The sequence below is a fragment of the Rhinopithecus roxellana genome, chromosome 9 (assembly GCF_007565055.1).
Source record: "Rhinopithecus roxellana isolate Shanxi Qingling chromosome 9, ASM756505v1, whole genome shotgun sequence".
NCBI lineage: Eukaryota > Metazoa > Chordata > Mammalia > Primates > Cercopithecidae > Rhinopithecus > Rhinopithecus roxellana.
The window spans coordinates 130,228,234-130,249,210 of record NC_044557.1 but is presented as its reverse complement, the minus strand read 5'-3'; the positions used below and the strand labels follow the sequence as shown (position 1 = coordinate 130,249,210).

The following is a 20,977-nucleotide window of genomic DNA, read 5'->3' as shown; positions in this document are numbered from 1 at the left end:
GTCAGCATCATTTTGATGCCAAAACCTGGCAGTGACACAAGAAAAAAAGAAACTCCAGGCCAGTATCCTTGATGAACAGAGACACAAAATTCCTCAACAAAGTGCTGTGATTATGGCGTGAGCCACCGCACGCAACCTACAATCATTTTGTAGTCTTTGTCATGAGATCTTTGCCAAGGCCTATGTCCAGAATGGTATTTCCTAGATTTTCTTCTAGAGTTTTTATAATTTTACATTTTATGTTTAAGTTTCTAATCCATCTTGAGTTGATTTTGTATATGGTAAAAGCAAGCGGTCCAGTTTCAATGTTCTAAATATGGCTAACCTGTTATCCCAGTATCATTTATTGAATAGACAGTCCTTTCCCTGTTGATGTCTTGTTTAGGGAACATGGGAGTTCTCTATTTTCTTCACTGATGTCAGTATTTAATGCCAAATAAATTAATAAAAATCTCTGAATTAATAAGTACAGAATTAAGAATAATGTCATTGGACAAAGTTATTTTAGACTGAGGAAAAGGCATAACAAAGGCATAGTTTGACAATGACACATTTAGTTTGAACAGAGTGTAAGATACAGGTTAGGGCAGCAATATGATAGAAAAAAATGTTAGAAGCAGGTAGGAAAGTGGGAAATTGGCAAAAATGTCAAATAATAGTGTCAACTAGATGAGAATAGACTATCGTGCCCTCACATTAGGAATGAAAGACCTGTTGACATCTGAAAGACAATTTAGTGAATAAATGTTAAGATCAGGTACACTGCCTTGGAATCCTAGCTCCGCCACTCACTAATCTTACATATTGAAGCAAATCATGTAAACTTTTCCCCTATGCTTAAACTAAATGTAGTCTCAACTTAATTTCCCTTAGCCACATCCCCAAAATGCCCACAGCCACTTGAACATACTAGGGGAATATGTGAGAGAAAGTAAGCAAGAGTAGAAAGAGACAGGGAATTTAATCAACTGCAATTAAAATGTCTTATTTTTGCAAATTTTATAAAAATATGTGACAAGGTGAACACATGAGTCTTTGCTAGGGTTGGAAGGAGACTGGGCAAGTAAGAGTCCCTGAAATTTTAGCTTCACCATCTTATTGATATATTCATCTTTGAGGTAACAATATTGATTAGCCTTAAACTTTGATATGCTTAATATTCATGTTATGATTTCTAGAGAAATCACCAAAGAATAAAAACAGGGCATATCATTAAAGGATATGAGTTACTAGATTGAAAGAGTGAAGAAAAATAGCTCACATCAAGCACATCATTATATCATTTCAGAGAAGCAAAGATGATTCTCGAAGATTTGAGAGGAAAAAAAAGTAATGTACTAAAGATAGAAAAACTGAATGGCATGAAATTTTTAACCATAACAGTGAAATTAAAACATAATAGAACAGTGAGTTTAAGGTTTCAATGGAAAACATTTTTTTTTAAAATTTTGAATTCTATTTCTAGCAAAACTGTATATCAAGTATGAGGGTAGAATTAGGATGTTTTGAGATATACAAGGTCTCAAAACATTTTGCTTCTGAGAAATTTTTTTCTGGAAGGCCTGGCAAAAGTTGAATCAAAACATGAGGGTAAACCAAGAAAGATGATAGGAGAACAAGGAAACAGGAAGGCAATGTAGAAGAGAGGTGAAGGGAAGTTGCGGGAAGATTGGAAACAAGACTTAAGAGCAACTGGCTTAGAGCGGGAAGATAGTGTTCTAAAAAACCAGAAAAATAAAGAACGTGTAGATGTATATAGAGAAGTTTTATTAATTAATTTGAAGATTTTGCTAAGAAATAATTACAGGGTTATGGAAACTAACCAAGTAGTGAAACAAGGCAATTGTCAACTCCAGGAATAATGAAACATTTTAAAAGAAAGGAAATATAGTGTGTTTTTTTTTCTTTGTTTTGAAAAGTAAGCAATAAAAACACTCACTTATGTAGTTATAATAATGTGTATTAGTTCATTCTCATGTTGCTATCAAGAACTGCCTGAGACTGGGTAATTTATAAAGGAAAGAGGTTTAATTGACTCACAGTTCTGCAGTGCTGTGGTGGGGGGCCTCAGGAAACTTACAAACATGGCAGAAGGGAAGCAAACACATCCTTTTTCACATGGTGACAGGAAGAATGAGAGCCAAATAAAGGGGGAAGCCCCTTATAAAACCATCAGATCTTGTGAGAACTTACTATCATGAGAATAGCATGGGGGAAACTGCCCCTGTGATTCAGTTACCTCTACTGTGTCGCTTCCATGACATGTGGCGCTTACAGGATTACAATTCAAGATGAGATTTGGATGGGGACACAAAGCCAAACCATATCATTCCTCTCCTGGCATCTTCCAAATCTCATGTCCTCATACTTAAAAACAATCCTGCCCTTTCCAGCAGTCCTTCAAAATGTTAGCTCATCCCCGCTTTAACCTAAAAATCCAAGTCTGAAGTCTCATTTGAGACAAGGCAAGTCCCTTCCACCTATGATCCTGTGAAATCAACAGCAAGTTAGTTACTTCCTAGATACAATGTGGGTACAGGCATTGAGTAAATACACCCATTCCAAATGGGAGAATTTGGCCAAAACAAAGGGGCAGCAGTCCCCATGCAAGTCTGAAATCCAGTGGGGCAGTCAAATCTTCAAGCTCTGAAGTGATCCCCTTTGACTTCATGTCTCACATTCAGGTCAAGCTGATGCAAGAGGTGGACTCCTATGGCCTTTGGCAGCTCTGCCCCTGTGGCTTTGCAGGGTACGTCCCCACTCCAGGCTGCTTTCCTGGGCTGGCATTGAGCGTCTGTGGCTTTTCCAGGTGCCCTGTGCAAGCTGTTGGTGGAGATACCATTCTGAGGTCTGGAGGATGGTGGCCCTCTTCTCACAGCTCCATTAGGCAGTGCCTCAGTGGGGACCCTGTGTGTGGGCTCCAACCCCACATTTCCCTTCTGTACTGCCCTAGCAGTGGTTCTCAGTTAGGGATCCACCCCTGCAGCAAACTTCTGCCTGGAAACCAAGGCATTTCCATACATCCTCTAAAATCTAGGTGGAGGTTCCCAAATCTCACTTCTTGACTTCTGTGCTTCTGCAGGCCCAGTACCACTTGTAAGGTGCCAAGGCCTGGGACTTGCACCCTCTGAAGCAATGGCTTAAGCTTTACATTGGCCCCTTTTAGCCATAGCTAGAGCTGAAACAACTGGGATGCAGGAAACCATGTCCTGAGGCTGCACAGAGCAGGGGGGTCCTGGGTCCAGCCCACAAAACCATTTTTTCATCTTAGGCCTCCAGGTCTGTGATAGAAGGAACTGCAGTAAAGGTCTTTGGAATGCCCTGGAGACATTTTTCCCATTGTCTTGGTGATTAACATTTGACTGCCTATTACTTATGCAAATTCTGCAGTGTGCTTGAATGTCTGTTCAGAAAATGGATTTTTCTTTTTTTACAGCATTGTCAGGCTGCAAATTTTCCAAACTTTTATGCTCTGTCACCTCTTGAATGCTTTGCTGCTTAGAAATTTCTTCTACCAGAAACCCTAAATCATCTCTCTGAAGTTCAAAATCCCACAGATCTCTAGGACAGGGGCAAAATGCCGCCAGTCTCTTTGCAAAGCAAGAGTAATCTTTATTCCAGTTCCCTCCAAATTCCTCATCTCCATCTGAGACCACCTCATCCTGGACTTTATTGTCCATATCACTATCAGAATTTTGGTCAAAGGCATTCAACAAGTCTCTAGGAAGTTCCAAACTTTCCCACATCTGCCAGTTTTCTGAGTCCTTCAATTCTCCAGGAAGTTGCAAACTATGCCACATTTTCCTGTCTTCTTCTGAGCCCTCCAAACTGTTCCAACCTCAGCCTGTTACCCAGTTCCAAAGTCGCTTCCACATTTTTGGGTATCTTTGTTTATTTTATTTATTTATTTATTTATTTTTATTATTTTTTTTTTTGTTTTACTTTAAGTTCTGGGGTACTTGTGCAGAATGTGCAGGTTTGTTACGTAGGTATACATGTGCCATGTTGGTTTGCTGCACCTATTATCCTATCATCTAGGTTTTAAGCCCCGCATGCATTAGCTGTTTGTCCTAATGCTCTCACCCCCTTGCCCCTGACACCCCAACAGGCCCTAGTGTGTGATGGTCCCCTCCCTGTGTCCATGTGTTCTCATTGTTCAACTCCCAATTATGAGTGAGAACATGGGGTGTTTGGATTTCCCTTCCTGTGTTAGTTTGCTGAGAATGATGGTTGTTAGTTTGCTGAGAATGATGGTTTCCAGCTTCATCCATGTCCCTGCAAAGGACATGAACTCATTCTTTTTTACGGCTGCATAGTATTCCATGGCATATATGGGCCACATTTTCTTTATCCAGTCTATCATTGATGAGCATTTGGGTTGGTTCCAAGTTTTTGCTGTAGGAAATAGTGCTGCAATAAACATACATGTGCATGTCTTTATAGTAGAATGATTTATAATCCTTTGGGTATATACCTAGTAATGGGATTGCTGGGTCAAATGATATTTCTAGTTCTAGATCCTTGAGGAATCACCACACTGTCCAAAGTAGTTGAACTAATTTAGACTCCCACCAGCAGTGTAAAAGTGTTCCTATTTCTCCACATCCTCTCCAGCATCTGTTGTTTCTTGACTTTTTAATGGTCACCATTCTAGTGGTGTGAGTTGGTATCTCATTGTGGCTTTGATTTGCACTTCTCTAATGACCAGTTATGATGAGTTTTTTTTTCATATGTTTGTTGGCCACATAAATGTCTTCTTTTGAGAAGTGTCTGTTCATATCCTTCACCCACTTTTTGATGGGGTTGTTTTTTTTTTCTTGTAAATTTAAGTTTCTTGTAGATTCTGGATGTTAGCCCTTTGTCAGATGGATAGATTGCAAAAATTTTCTCCCATTCTGTAGGTTTCTTGTTCACTCTGATGATAGTTTCTTTTGTTGTGCAGAGCCTCTTTAGTTTAATTAGATCCCATTTGTCAATTTTGGCTTTTATAGCAATTGCTTTTGGTGTTTTAGTCATGAAGACTTTGTCCATGCCTATGTCCTGAATGATATTGCCTAGGTTTTCTTCTGGGGTTTTTATGGTTTTAGATTTTAGGTTTAAGTCTTTAATCCATCTTGAGTTAATTTTTGTATAACATTTAAGGAAGAGATCCAGTTTCAATTTTCTGAATAAGACTAGCCAGTTTTCCCAACACCATTTATTAAATAGGGAATCCTTTCCTCTTTGCTTGTTTTTGTCAAAGATCAGATGGTTGTAGATGGTTGTAGACCTGTGGTGTTATTTCTGAGGCCTCTGTTCTGATCCATTGTTCTATATATCTGTTTTGGTATCAGTCATGTTGTTTTGGTTACTGTAGCCTTGTAATATCCTTTGAAGCCAGGTAGCATTATGTCTCCAGCTTTGTTCTTTTTGCTTAGGATTGTCTTGGCTATATGGGCTTTTTAAAAATTCCATATGAAATTTCAAGTAGATTTTCTAATTCTGTGAAGAAAGTCAGTTGTAGCTTGATGGGAATAGCATTGAATCTATAAATTACTTTGGGCAGTATGGCCATTTTCATAATACTGATTCTTCCTATCCATGAGTATGGAGTGTTTTTTTCCATTTGTTTGTGTCCTCTTTTATTTCCTTGAGCAGTGGTTTGTAGTTCTTTTTGAAGAGGTCCTTTGCATCCCTTGTAAATTGTATTCCTAGGTATTTTATTCTCTTTGTAGCAATTGTGAATGGGAGTTCACTCATGATTGGGCTCTCTGTTTGTCTATTATTGGTGTACAGGAATGCTTGTAATTTTTGCACATTGATTTTGTATCCTGAGACTTTGCTGAAGTTGCTTATCAGCTTAAGTTTTTGGGCTGAGATGAGGGATTTTCTAAATATACAATCATGTCACCTGCGAAACAAAGACAATTTGACTTCCTGTCTTCCTATTTGAATACCTTTATTTCTTTCTCTTGCCTGATTGCTCTGGCCAGAACTTCTAATACCATGCTGAATAGGAGTGGTGAGAGAAGGCACCCTTTTCTTCTGCTGGTTTTCAAAGGGAATGCTTCCAGCTTTTGCCCATTCAGTATGATATTGGCTATGGATTTGCCATAAATAGTTCTTATTATTTTGAGATACGTTCCATCAATACTTAGTTTATTGAGTGTTTTTAGCATGAAGGAGTGTTGAATTGTATTAAAGACCTTTTCTGCATCTATTGAGGTAATCATGTGGTTTTTGTCTTTGGTTCCATTTATGTGATGGATTACGTTTATTGGTTTGCCTATGTTGAACCAGCTGTGCATTCCAGGGATGAAGCTGACTTGATCGTGGTAGATAAGCTTTTAGATATGCTGCTGGATACAGTTTGGCAGTATTTTATTGAGGGTTTCTGCATCTATGTTCATCAGGGATATTGGCCTGAAATTTTCTTTTCTTTTTTTTTTTTTTTTTTTTTTTTTTGTGTCTCTGCCATGTTTTGGTGACAGGATGATGCTGGCCTATAAAATTAGTTAGGGAGGAGTCCTTCTTTTTCTGTTGTTTGGAATAGTTTCCCAAGGAATGGTACCAGCTCCTCTTTGTACCTCTGGTAGAATTCAACTGCAAATCCCTCTGGTCCTGGGCTTTGTTTGGTTGGTAGGCTCTTAATTACTGCCTCAACTTCAAAACTTGTTATTGGTCTATTCAGGGATTTGACTTCTTCCTAGTTTAGTCTTGGGAGGGTGTATGTGTCCAGGAATTTATCCATTTCTTCAAGATTTTCTAGTTTATTTGTATAGAGGTGTTTATAATACTCTCTGAGGGAAGTTTGTATTTGTGCCATCAGTGGTGATATCCCCTTTAATTTTTTATTGTGTCTATTTGATTCTTCTATCTTTTCTTCTTTATTAGTCTTGCTATGGTCTATTTTGTTAATCTTTTTAAAAACCCACCGTCTGGATTCAATGATTTTTTGAAGGGTTTTTCGTTTCTCTATCTCCTTCAGTTCTTCTCTGAGCTTAGTTGTTTCTTGTCATCTGCTAGCTTTTGAATTTGTTTGCTCTTGCTTCTCTAGTTCTTTTAATTGTGATGTTAGGGTGTTGATTTTAGCTTTTTCTTGGTTTCTGATGTGAGCATTTAGTGCTATAAATTTCCCTCGAAACACTGCTTTAGCAGTGTCCCAGAGATTCTGGTACGTTGTGTCTTTGTTCTCGTTGGTTTCAAAGAACTTATTTATTTCTGACTTTATTTTGTTATTTACCCCATAGTCATTTGGGAGCAGGTTGTTCAGTTTCCATGTAGTTGTGCAGTTTTGAGTGAGTTTCTTAATTCTGAGTTCTAATTTGATTGCACTGTGGTCTGAGAGACTGTTTGTTATGATTTTCATTCTTTTGCATGTCCTGAGGAGGGTTTTACTTCCAATTATGTGGTCAATTTTAGAATAAGTGCTATGTGGCACTGAGAAGAATGTATATTCTGTTGATTTGGGATAGAGAGTTCTGTAGATGTCTATTAGGTCCTCTTGGTCCAGAGCTGAGTTCAAGTCCTGATTATCCTTGTTAATTTTCTGTCTCATTGATCTAATATTGACAGTGGGGTGTAAAGTCTCCCACTGTTATTGTGTGGGAGTCTAAGTCTCTTTGTATATCTCTAAGAACTTGCTTTATGAATCTGGGTATTCCTGAGTTGGATGCATATATACTTAGGATAGTTAGCTCTTCTTGTTGCATTGATCCCTTTACCAATATGTAATGCCCTTCTTTGTCTTTTTTTGATATTTGTTGGCTTAAAGTCTGTTTTATCAGAGACTAACATTGCAACTCCTGATTTTTTTTTTTTTTTGCTTTCCTTTTGCTTGGTAAATATTCCTCCATCCCTTTATTTTGAGCCTATGTGTGTCTTTGCATGTGAGATGGGTCTCCTGAATACGGCACATCAATGGGTCTTGATTCTTTATCCAACTTGCCAGTTTGTGTCTTTTAATTGGGGCATTTGGCCCATTTACATTTAAGGTTAATACTGTTATGTGTGAATTTGATACTGTCATCATGATGCTTGCTAGTTATTTTGTACATTAGTTGATGCAGTTTCTGCATAGTGTCATAGGTCTTTATATTTTCATGTGTTTTTGCAGTGGCTGGTACCAGTTTTTCCTTTCCATATTTAGTGCTTCCTTCAGGAGCTCTTGTAATGTATGCCTGGTGGTGACAAAATCCCTCAGCATTTGCCTGTCTGTAAAGAATTTTATTTCTTCTTTACTTATGAAACTTAGTTTGGCTGCGTATGAAATACTGAGTTGAAAGTTCTTTTGTTTAAAATGTTGAATATTGGCTCCCACTCTGTTCTGGCTTGTAGAGTTTCTGCAGAGAGATCTGCTGTTAGTCTGATGGGCTTCCCTTTGTAGATGACCTGACCTTTCTCTCTGGCTACCCTTAACATTTTTTCCTTCATTTCAGCCTTGGAGAATCTGATGGTTATGTGTCTTGTGGTTGCTCTTCTCGAGGATTATCTTAGTCATGTTCTCTGTATTTCCTGAATTTGAATGTTGGCCTGTCTTGCTAGGTTGGGGAAGTTCTCCTGGATAATACCGTGAATTATTATTATTTTTTTTTTACTTTGCTTCCATTCTCTTCATCATTTTCAGATACACCAATCAATCATAGGTTTGGTCTTTCCATAGAGTCCCATATTTCTTGGAGGCTTTGTTCATTCCTTTTCATTCTGTTTTCTCTAATCTTGTCTTCAAGCCTGATTTCATTAAGTTGATCTTTAAATTCTGATATTTTTCCTGCTGCTTGATTGATTTGGCTATTGATACTTGTGTATACTGCACAAAGTTCTCGTGCTGTGTTTTTCAGCTCCATCAGTTCATTTATGTTCTTCTCTAAACTGATTATTCTAGTTAGCAGTTCCTGTAACCTGTTATCAAGGTTCTTAGCTTCCTTGCATTGCATTAAAACATGCTTCTTTAGCTCAGAGGAGTTTGTTGTTACCCACCTTCTGAAGCCTACTTCTGTCAATTCGTCAAACTCATTCTCATTCTCTATCCTGTTTTGTGCCCTTGCTGGAGAGGAGCCACGATCCTTTGTAGGAGAAGAGATATTCTGGCTTTTGGAATTGTCAGCATTTTTGTGCTGGTTATTCCTCATCTTTGTGGATTTATCTACCTTTGATCTTTGATGCTGATGACCTTTGGATGTGGTTTTTTGGGTGGGTGTCCTTTTTGTTGATGTTGATGTTGATGTTGCTTTCAGTTTGTTAGTTTTTCTTTTAACAGTCAGGCCCCTCTTCTGTAGATCTACTGGTGTTTTCTGGTGGTCCAATCCAGACCCTGTTTTCCTGGGTATCACCAGCAGAGGCTGCAGAACAGCAAAGATTGCTGCCTGCTCCTTCCTCTGGAAGCTTCATCCCAGAGGGCACCGGCCTTATGCCAGTTGGAGCTCTACTGTATGAGGTGTCTGTCAATCCCTGCTGGGAGGTACCCCCTAGTTAGGAGGCATGGGAGTCAGGGACCCACTTGAGGAGGCAGTCTATCCCTTAGCAGAGCTTGAATGTTGTCCTGGGAGATCCACTGCTCTCTTCAGAACCAGCAGGTGGGAATGTTTAAGTCTGCTGAAACTGCACCCACAACCACCCCTTCCCTCAGGTGTTCTGTCCCAGGGACATGGGAATTTTATCCTCAAGCCCCTGACTGGGGCTGCTGCATTTTCTTCAGAGATGCCCTGCCCAGTGAGAAGGAATCTAGAGAGGCACTCTGGTCATAGCCATTTTACCGTGTTGTGGTGAGTTCTGCCCAATCTGAACTTCTGGGCTTCCTCAACACTCTCAGGGGAAAACCGCCTACTGAAGCCTCAGTAATGGTGCACACCCCTCCCCGTACTGATCATCCAAGTTGCTCATCCAAGTCGACTTCAGACTGCTATGCTGGCAGCGAGAATTTCAAGCCAGTGATTCTTAGCTGGCTGGGCTCCCTGGGTGTAGGACCCACTGAGTGAGACCACTTGGCTCCCTGGCTTCAGTTGCCTTTCCAGGGGAGTGAACAGTTCTGTCTTGCTGGGGTTCCAAGTGTCACTGGGCTAGGAAAAAGAAAACCTCCTGCAGCTAGCTTGGTGTCTGCCCAAACAGCTGCCCAGTTTTGTGTTTGAAACCCAGAGCCCTGGTGGTGCAGGCACATGAAGGTTCTCCTGCTCTGTGGGTTGCAAAACCCATGGGAAAAGCATAGTATCTGGACCTGGTAGCACAGTCCCTCATGACTTCCCTTGGCTAGGTGAGGGAGGTCCCTGGCCCCTTGCACTTCATGGGTGAGGTGACACCCCACCCTGCTTCTTCTCACCCTCCATGGTCTGCACCCACTGTCTAACCAGTCCCAATGAGATGAACTGGTATCTCAGTTGGAAATGCAGAAATCACCCACCTTCTGTGTTGGTCTTGCTGGGAACTGCAGACCGGAGCTTTTCATATCTGGCCATCTTAGTCTGGGTTCTCTGTTTTTGGGTATCTTTATAGCAGAACTCCACTTCTGTTACCAATTTACTGTATTAGTATATTCTCATGCTGCTATAAAGAACTGGCTGAGATTGGGTAATTTATAAAGAGAAGTTTAATTGACACACAGTTCTGCAGTGCTGGTAGGGGCCTCAGGAAACTTACAATCATGGCAGAAGGGGAAGCAAACACATCCTTCTTTACATAGCAGCAGGAGGAAGAATGAGAGCAAAATGAAGGCAGAGACCCTTTATAAAACCATCAGATCTCATGAGAACTTACTATCATGAGAATAGCATGGGGGAAATTTCCCCTATGATTCAATTACCTCCCACCGGGTCCCTCCCATGACATGTGGGAATTATGGGATTACAATTCAAGATGAGATTTGGGTGGGGACACAAAGCCAAACCATATCATAAGGCAAACACCAAATATTTACCAAAAATTTTGATGTTGCTCTTTTGGGTGGATGGGGGAGGGAGAGGAAAATGGAAGAAGTGTGTGTATATATGTGTGTATGTGTTAACATTTCCTCTTCCAAATAGAAAATCAATAAACAGTGTACAAAATAAATTAAGCACTATATATTTTATTTATAAATATGACAATAGATGTCAGGAGAAAAGCTAGAAGAGTTAATAGTGATTTCTTCTGGGGGTTACAATTGAGGGATGAGGAGATGTAGAGCAAGGCACCATTTTTCATATATACTTTGTAGAACTTTTTGACTTTTAAAAACGATGTACGAGAGGACTTAAAAAAGTTCATGGGGCTGGGTGTGGTGGCTCATGGCTGTAATCCCAGCACTTTGGGACGCTTAGGCAGGCAGATCACTTGAGGTCAGGAGTTCAAGACCAGCCTGGCCAGCACTGGAAAACCCTGTCTCTACTAAAAATACAAAAATTAGCTGGGCATGGTAGTGGGCACCTGTAATACCGGCTACTCAGGAGGCTGAAGCAGGAGAGTCAATTGAACCCAGGAGGCGGAGGTTGTAGTGAGCCTAGATTGTATCACTGTACTCCAGCCTGGGTGACACAGTGAGACTCCATCTCAACAACAACAAAACAACAGCAACAACAACAAAACAACAAAATGTTCATGGAAAATGCATATTATGAAAAAAACTATGAATGGATTTTACATTTTCCTTCTCCCCAGATAAACTCAGTCTAACTTATTATAATGTGTCTGGGCAGAATCCAATTTGAGGCACTAAGAAGGACAAGATAGCAGTTTGAAAAGTGCCCCATCACAACAATATGAATTCTGTTAATATTCAAATTGAAGCAAGAACACACATCAAATTTATGGTTAAGCTTGGTTGGAAGAATAGTGAAATCATTGATACTTTATGAATACTTTATGGGGACAATGCCCCAAAGAAATCAGCAGCTTACAAATAGATAACTCATTTTAAGAATGGATGAAACAATGTTGAACACCTTAGTGGCAGATCATCCACGTCAGTACATGAAGAAAAAATTAATTTTGTTTGTTCCTGAATTGCAGAGGACTGACAACAGCAGAAACATTTATAGCCCACACCACAGACATCTCACTTGGTTCAGCACACAGAGTTCTGAATGACAAATTACAGTTGAGCAAACTTTTCACTCAGTGGGTGCCCAAACTGTTGCACCCAGATTAGCTGCAGGTAAGAATAGAGCATTCAATGAAAATTTTAAACAAATGGTATTAAGATCCTGAAGCATTTCTTTGAAGAATTGTAATAGTAGATGAAACATGGCTTTACCAGTATGATTCTAAGGACAAATTACAATAAAAGTAATCGCTACTAAGAGGTGGAAGTGGTCCAGTCAAAGCAAGAGTGGATTGGTCAAGAGCAAAGGTGCCAAAGGTTTTTGGGATGCTCAAGACATTTAGCTTGTTGACTTTCTGGAGGGCCAAAGAACAATAACATCTGCTTATGGTGAGTATTCTGAGAAAGTTAGCTAAAGCTTTAGCAGAAAAATGCCCAAGGAAGCTTCGCCAGAGAGTCCATCTCCATCATAGCAATGCTCCTGCTCCTCCTCTCATCAAACAAAGGCAATTTTGTGAGAGTTTTGATGGGAAATCATTAGACATCCACCTTACAGTCCTGATTTGGCTTTTTTTTTTCTTTTTTCTTTTTTTTTTTTGAGACAGTCTGCTCTGTTGCATGGGCTGGCATGCAGTGGCGCAATCTTGGCTGACTGCAAGCTCCGCCTCCCAGGATCACACCATTCTCCTGCCTCAGCCTCCTGAGTAGCTGGGACTACAGGTGCCCACCACCATGCCCGGCTAATTTTTTTGTATTTTTAGTAGAGACGGGGTTTCACCGTGTTAGCCAGGATGGTCTCGATCTCCTGACCTGGTGATCAATCGGCCTTGGCCTCCCAAAATGCTGGGATTACAGGTGTGAGCCACCATGCCCGTCCTGATTTGGCTTTTTCTGACTTCTTTTTGTTTCCTTAAAAAATCTGTTAAAAGATACTCATTTTTCTTGAGTTAATAATGTAAAAAAAGACTGCATTGACATGGTTAAATTTCCAGGACCCTCAGTTCTTTAGGGATGAACTATGTGGCTGGTATCATGGTTTATAGAAATGTCTTGATCTTGATGGAGCTTATGTTAAAAAATAAAGTTTATATATTTTGTTTTTATCTTTTAGTTCCATTTTCCATGAACTTTTGGAAGTCCCTTTGTGTATGTGTTAATTTGATAAAAATTAAAACTGATTATAAAAAAGATATCATGGGGCAATTTAGGGGAAAATTATGTTTTAACTAAAATGTTTTTGAATTAAAAAGACAAGTTTTTTTTTTTTTCAGGACTTCAGAGTTTTATTATTACTCAAGTCAGTCTTCCCCAGCATTTGGGGATCAGAGTTTTTTGTTTGTTTGTTTTGAGACCGAGTCTCTCTCTGTCACCCAGGCTGGAGTGCAGTGGCATGATCTTGGCTCACTGCAACCTCCGCCTCCCGGGTTCGATTGATTCTTCTTCCTCAGCCTCCTGAGTAGCTGGGACTACAGGCGCACACCCCATGCCTGGCTAATTTTTATATTTTTAGTAGAGATGGGGTTTCACCATATTGGCCAGGCTGGTCTCGAACTCCTGACCTCATGATCTGCCCGCCTTGGCCTCCCAAAGTGCGGGGATTACAGGCGTGAGCCACCATGCCTGGCCTGGGCATCAGGGTTTTTAAGGACAACTTAGTGGGTAGGGGAAGCCCGTGAGCTGGGAGTGCTGATTGGTCAGGTCAGTGATGAAATCATAGGGAGTAGAAGCTGTCTTCTTGTGCTGAATCAGTTCTTGGGTGGGGACTACAAGATCAGATGAGCCAGTATATTGATCTGGGTAGTGCCACTTGATCCATCAAGTGTAGGGTCTGCAAAATATCTCAAGCACTGATCTTAGCAGCACTTCAGGTAGGGTCAGAATCTTGTCGCCTTCAGCTGCATGACTCCTAAACCATAATTTCTAATCTCATGGCTAATTTGTTAGTCTTACAAAGGCTGTTTAGTCCCCAGGCAAGAAAGAGGCTTGTTTTGGGAAAGGCCTGTTATCTTTTTTTAAACTAAAAACTAGAAACTATGCTTCTCCCAAAGTTAGATCAACCTATACCTAGGAATGAACAAGGAGAGCTTGGAGGTTAGAAGCAAGATGGAGTTGGTTACGTCAGGTCTCTTGCACTGTCTAAGGTGTAATTTTGCAATGGCAGTTTCAGTCCCTCTCTTTAGGTTTTATACCTCTTAATCTTAAGGTGTTGGGTAATGAAGATGGAAAAAGGGCAAAGACTTCTCTAACTTCTTCCTGCTGATCAGGGGCATAGTGGTGGTAGGTGTTGACCCCAAGGTGAGAGGAGTGGAACCACTTTGCAACTGTCTGATCATATTCACACAGGGTAGGCTGGGCTTCCAAGGCTTGCATGTTAAAGGTGTTAGTATTGTCATCTATAGTTTTAGTACAGCATTTAAGGGAATAGCATACTATAAGGTAAATGATGAACTCTAAGATAAGGAGTGCAATTCCCAGTTTTAAAAGTAAAAATCTGAGAGCATTAGTTTGGAAACTTGTAGCCCACAAAGAATTTAGGATTTTGTCCAAACTGCAGAAAAAAACCTCAAGAACAGTTAACAACAAGTGTTCTATAGTTTTTTCTTTTGAAGCATAATTTTTCTCTCTCCAGTCCCCATTTTTATGAAAAACAAATCATGATAGAACTAATTTGTTTACAAAATGAACTTTAGTCTTATTGTAATTGGTCTGATTATTGCATACAGTGCAGCAAGATTATTTTTCACATAGGCTTTTTAAAATTGGCTTTGGTGGAACTCTGTTCCATAGAGAATCTCAGATAAGATTTTTTTAAAGCCGAGCCCAGCCATGGGCTTGTACCTCAAATACCTATGAGCTGGGAAAATTCCTCTCCTCTTGAGGTCCCAGGATAACTTGGGGCTCCTAGGGCTGTTAGAAAGTGACATTCTTTACTTACCGCAGGTCAGGAACCTTGTACAGGGACTGTGTAGACAGAGTATGAGGCCAGATTTCCCTAGGGGCTGTTATTGGCTCTGTAAGTCAACCTTCATTATTTAAAGAAAGTATGCCATTCTAGTCAAAGTCTTGGTAAAATAACCAGTTTCTCCAATTGTGTCCTGTTACAAAAGAAAACAGATTCTTATTGCACTTATGCAAATAACTATATTGCTATAAGTTGAGAATACTCACAAATAGTTTCCAAATTCTGGATAAATTAGGTAGAGAAACAAATATGCTCCAAATTTTGTTCATAGGAATGTATTTTACTAAATTGTTAAAAGCTGTAAATAGCTCAAAAGTTTTCTTGGCTCTGGAAACAAAAAGGATCAGCAATGTTTTATGCAAAAAAGTCAGAAAAAGATTACTTTAGTCTTCTAATAGTTCAGTTAACTCCTGTTCTGCTTGATGTTCATGAATATTTCAGCTCTCCATGGGAGTCTTGGAAGTTTTTTCTCTTTATTCTAATGTCATAATCCCCAAAGTTATAAGAAACTTGCATTCAGGAGCACCTGTCAATGTTTTATAGCTGATTAGGAAACCACCATTTAAAGAGGATCAAAATAAGGCAACAATTGCCTATGGATAACAAAAAATCTTAAGGTAGCCATAGTTAAAGACACAATTGACAAGAAAATGTGTTACCTCTGTGGCACACAATAATTTAACATAATTATAATTCTTAATGATATCATATACTAAGTCATATCAGAAGTGTAAGAGTTTCACATAATTTTGGAGCATATACCTAGAACACATTTACACAAATATAGCCCAAAGAAAGCCAAACACCGTTTTAAATTTGACAGTGCTTCCTGTATGATTTTTATACCAAATAAGCCAACACATCATTTTTGGACTTCAGGGGCCTAATGTCCAAAGGATTAATTAGGTCAGAAAGTGACATACTTTATAATTTGATTTTGGAAAGTTTGTTAGATATCAAAGGCATAAAACACTGGATATCACAAAATGGGATCACAGTTTATTTACTTATCTGAGGTGGTAACTCAAAAAAAATATTTTTAAGGCAAAACCCTTTACTCTGATAGAAGAGTTTTAGTTTTCCAAACAAGACCCAATGGAGATAGCATGAGGCCAACTGATATCTTATCCTTCCTCCCCCTTTTCCCCTGCCATTTACCCAAAGGGGCAAAAACCCCCCTTTCATTATCTTTTAATATTACATAAAAATCTTTTTCAAATGAGAAAACCAAATTTCATGTTTGCATTAGTGCATCTTCAATGTTAAAGCTAGTTTTTTAAATAAAATATTATAAATCTGTATAGTTTAAATTAGTTTGACCATAAGGTAATATTTTTATAAACTTTTTTAGAACCCTTTACAGTTTTCTCCATAGAGCTCTCTTTTTTCTAAAGAAAAATTCTTTTAAATTTCTTGTTACCAGACTCTAGCCAGAAGAGCCAATATTTCTGGCTTTTGAATTCTACCACAAGTAACTTTCCACATGAAATTAATAACTTTTAACTAAGGTTATAACTTAACCATGGATGCATAAAGTGTTTTAAAGAGATGGTAAGCATTTTTTTAAAAAAAGAAGATTTATGATCTCCCCAAGGGTAGTTCAGAGAAAGGAAAATTCAAGACAGGAAATCAGAAGTGATTGTTGAGGGGAAAAAAACCTTAATATGTGGCAAAGTTACACACATAATAAACCAGAGAGAAATTATTCCGGAAGCCAAGAATTGAATCTGGACTACCATTGTCAAAAAACAAAGCCTTAGCTACTGAGCTACACAGCATCGAGCGGTTTCTACTCCTCTTCCCAGAAGAAGTCTAGAGCAGCCAATTTCAAGCTTGCAAAGGCTCTTGACTGCTTAAGATAATTTTAGGGCTATGATATGAACCGTAAAATTTCTGTCCTCTGGATGGCAGAAACCAAGGGAAAGTATCCCCACATGGTTGCAAGGTTTAAGTTCTTAAGGACACAAAACAAGATAGAGAAATTTCATCCAGTATTGGTTTCAGGGACCCACAGCAAAGTTTGTAACTGACCAGCCTGCTGGGGCTGGCTTGAAAAGCAGTCTTATAGGGGCCCTAAACCCTCATTGTATCCTGTGATACCTATTACAGAATAACACAGAAAGACAAATTCTTAGCACAAAGCACACCAGATTTGCTACAGCCTAAAGCTAGTTTCACAAATCCTTTTTTCTATCAATCAGACTCATGCAGAGGAGACAAATAGTGATGTCTACCATTTACATACACACACAGAGAAGGAGCGAGAAAGAGACCAGAAACTTGGCTAGTAAGAATTTCATATGCTTTTTTTTTTTTTTTTGCTGGCATACCAGGTTTCCAGGTTCCTTTTCTCTGCAGCTTCCAGAAGAATGGAGCAACTTTTGATGATCCTGCTTGATGTGCCATAGCTGTGGGGTTCAAGCCACTTTACAAAAGCCACTTTTTCTGTTTTATGGACTCATAGACAAAAGATTCTCAATTGTGCAAGATGTTGCCTAATGGGCTGCATGGGGAACCAAATTAACATTTTCCATTCTAGCAAAATACACATAACAAAACAGACACCAGTCACCTCATTCAGCATCCAATATCAACCTGTCAAAGCTCAAACTTTCTCCTGTTGGTCCCCTGTTGACTTTGATCTACTCCAGGTGGGGAAGGATGACCTCTGAATGGTAATTCACAACGGGTGGTCTCTGGGCAAGGTGAAGAGTGGATAGTCACCTTGAGACAGGCCTGTTGAGCATTCTTTCAGGCTCATGGAATGTAACTAGACAAGGAAAGTTCTCTGAGTTAGGACTGTGGAACTTCTGTAGACAATTCCTTCTGAGATCCCCTCCACATGTACAAACATACACTAAGACAAGAAGGACAGAAGGCCTTCCAAATCAGATTCCTAATCAAGAACTCCAAGAGTATCTCATCCAAACTATCCTCCTATTCTCAGTCTGAGAAATCTCCCTGAAATCTTCCTGATTGAGGAGAAGTCTCCTGAACCAAGACTTCCTACTAGTTAGGGAGAGCCAACCTTGACTCCCCAGGAGCTGAACTGAGACAGACACTCCCCAGTGGGGCTATAGACAAACCAAGACCCCCAAAGGAGCTGAACTGAGATAGACACCCCATGGTGGAGCTACAAACAGATACCCCGCAATGGGGCTGTGGACAGACACCCCATCATGGGGCTACAGAACCATTTGGGAGAAGGAAGGAGGCATTGGCCGTGCCTAGGATACTCATCAAACCAGACACCTTGTAATGGGGTTACAGCTACAGACACTCTGCCATGGAGCTATAGATACCCTGTGAGGGGGCTACAGTAACGGGATGTCTCACCAGGACTATTTCTTTATTATCGTTAAATCCATGCACATTGGGTGGGCAGCACTGCCAAGAGTAGCAGAGTCAGCCCTCAGTCCGAGAGAACTAGGCAGCCACTTGGGCTGGCCTCTGGATCCATTGCCAGAGTGGGACTACTGAACCATGGGCTGGTAGTCACAAGGGCATTCCTGGATGATCCCGCAGATTTTGTAACCACCCCATGGGTTCACCTTGCCGCTGCATGGACAGAACCAATTTATCATGATGGGAATTACAATAGAGAAAGAGTAATTCATGCAGAGCCTTCTTTGCAGTAGACTGGAGTTTTATTGTTACTCACATCAGTCTCCAAAAAAGTTTGACTAATGAGGTACAGTGGTGTATGCTAAAACCAAGAAAGCATGCAAATGCATTTATAAAGGTCCTGTCCTCATTTTCTTCATCAATAGATAAATTTTTGTAAGTCTGCCTTTCAATCATATTATATAGAAAGTGGTAGGCGAGGTGCAGTGGCTCATGCCTGTAATCCCAGCACTTTGGGAGGCTGAACTGGGTGGATCACTTGAGGTCAAGAGTTCGAGACCAGCTTGGCCAACATGATGAAACCCCATCTGTACTAAAAATACAAAAATTAGCTGGGTGTGGTGATGTGGGCCTGTAGTCCCAGCTACTCAGGAGGCTGAGGCAGGTGAATTACTTGAACCCAGGAGGTGGAGGTCGATATTGCACCACTGCACTCCAGCCATAGTGACAGAGCGAGACTCCATCTCAAAAAGAAGGAAAGAAAGAAACGAAGTGGCAATTAACTTACTTTTCTGTTATTTGTTGAGAAAAAATGGGGTGGAGATGTAAATCCTACAGAAATTTGTAAGTTTTAGAACATACTCATTCACTTGTTTCAATATCTTCAGGATATGGGAAGTTGGGCTTGTTTAATATCTCATATTAAATTTTCTGTTTAACCCTCTTTCTCTCTGTCTACCCCTCCTCCTCCCCTTCCCTTACCCCTGCTTGAAGCTATTATCTCTTAGTGAATTGGGTGTATGCCTAAAATCGCAGCCAAAAAACCTAGAAAAACTAGGATTATAAGTGTAGTCTCTTAACTCACAGAGTATATCAGTTGCTCAATAAAATTTTTCCCATGAATTAAAAAAAAATCATAATAAAGCAGTCTAATATAGTGGATGAATCTATCCATTTTGGAATCAGGTTCAAATCTCAGTTCTGCAACTTGCTAGCGTCGCAGCTTGGGTCAAGCAGTGTATCTCTCCAAGCCTCAGTTCCCTCATATGTAATATATGACATATTAATGTCTACTTCAGAAGATTAGATGAGATGAGTAAAGTACCTGACGTGTTTGTGGGTGTCTGTATGTAGATATAGCATGTATGGGATATAGTAATTTAATATTTTATTGTTATTCCTATAACAATATCTTTTTTATTTTTTTGTTTTGTAGATGCAGCTATCATGGTCTCTTGCTGTGCTATTTCTTGGTCAACTGTTGATTATCAAGTAGCTTTAAGAAAATCCTTACCTGACAAAAAGCTTCTTAATGGATTATGTCCCAAAATCACATATCTCTTTTACAAGTTTTTTACATTATTATCATGGATGCTGAGCGTTGTACTTCTACTATTCGTAAATGTTAAGATTGCTTTATTTATGTTGTTATTTCTTTGGTTGTTAGGTGTAATATGGGCATTTAAAAAGAACACCCAGTTTTGTACTTCTGTAAGTATGGAATTCTTATATAGGATTGTTGTTGGATTCATTCTTATCTTTACATTTTTTAATATTAAGGGACAGAATACCAAGTGTCCAATGTCTTGTTATTATATTGTTAGGGTACTGGGCACTTTGGGGATATTGATTGTATTCTGGGTTTGCCCTCTCACTATTTTTAATTCAGACTATTTTATGCCTATCAGTATCACTATAGTTCTTACTCTTCTTCTTGGAATTCTTTTTCTTATTGTTTATTATGGGACTTTTCACCCCAACAGAAGTGAAGAAACAAAATGTGATGAAATTGATGGAAAACCAGTTATAAGAGAATGTAGAATGAGATATTTCCTAATGGAATAAGCCATTCATTTATGATATATATTTTCTTATATTTTATTTCATTGGTTAGTAAAGAAAATGTGTGTTATGTGAGTGTATTGTCTCTTATTTTTGCCACCTTTAATTTGAAATTAATTATGTGAAATAGGAGGTACATAATAGTATTTTATTTTTAAAATTAATTTCTCATTTGGTTTTGAAGATCTTGGGTACTCAGATATCTTTCTACTGCCTGGTAGAGCTGCCATCTTGAGCCTGAAATGTAAGAAATGGTCTGGTTTTCATAATGAGAAGGCTGGAATTGAGCTTCCTTCCCATTTTTCTTCCTTGTTCCTGAACTAATACTACTGTACCTGTTATGGAGGACTGCAAAGGGAAGAGAAAAGCAGAACACTTTATGAGTTTTTCCTTTATTGTCTTCAGTGCATATATTTGCAGTTGGGGACAGCTTGAGTAGAGGAAAAGGGAAGGAAGGGAAAGAAGAAAACAAATTTTTAGCATCTGCTATGCTTTCATCCATGAAATCTCCAATTCATAAGTACAAAAGAGAGTTGGTATGCATTTGAGAGGTTTGACATTTCATTATTTACTGATTTCCTAGCTTTTCTGAATTAATGTACTCTTAACATAATTATATT

General features: G+C 39.3%; 1 protein-coding gene across 3 annotated transcripts in view; it reads left to right on the top strand.

Annotated features, from left to right (window-relative positions):
- XKR9 (XK related 9) overlaps window positions 1-20,599 on the top strand; it is a 64,120-nt gene extending 43,521 nt beyond the window's left edge. For 2 of the 3 annotated variants that reach the window (XM_010384228.2, XM_010384237.1), the window contains exon 5: window positions 19,732-20,599. In XM_010384228.2, the coding sequence (XP_010382530.1) occupies window positions 19,732-20,360 (629 nt within the window). In that variant the 3' untranslated portion in view covers window positions 20,361-20,599. The remainder of the gene's footprint in view (window positions 1-19,731) is intronic. The other variant, XM_010384246.1, reaches the window with a different exon arrangement.
- The last annotated feature ends 378 nt before the right edge of the window (window positions 20,600-20,977 follow it).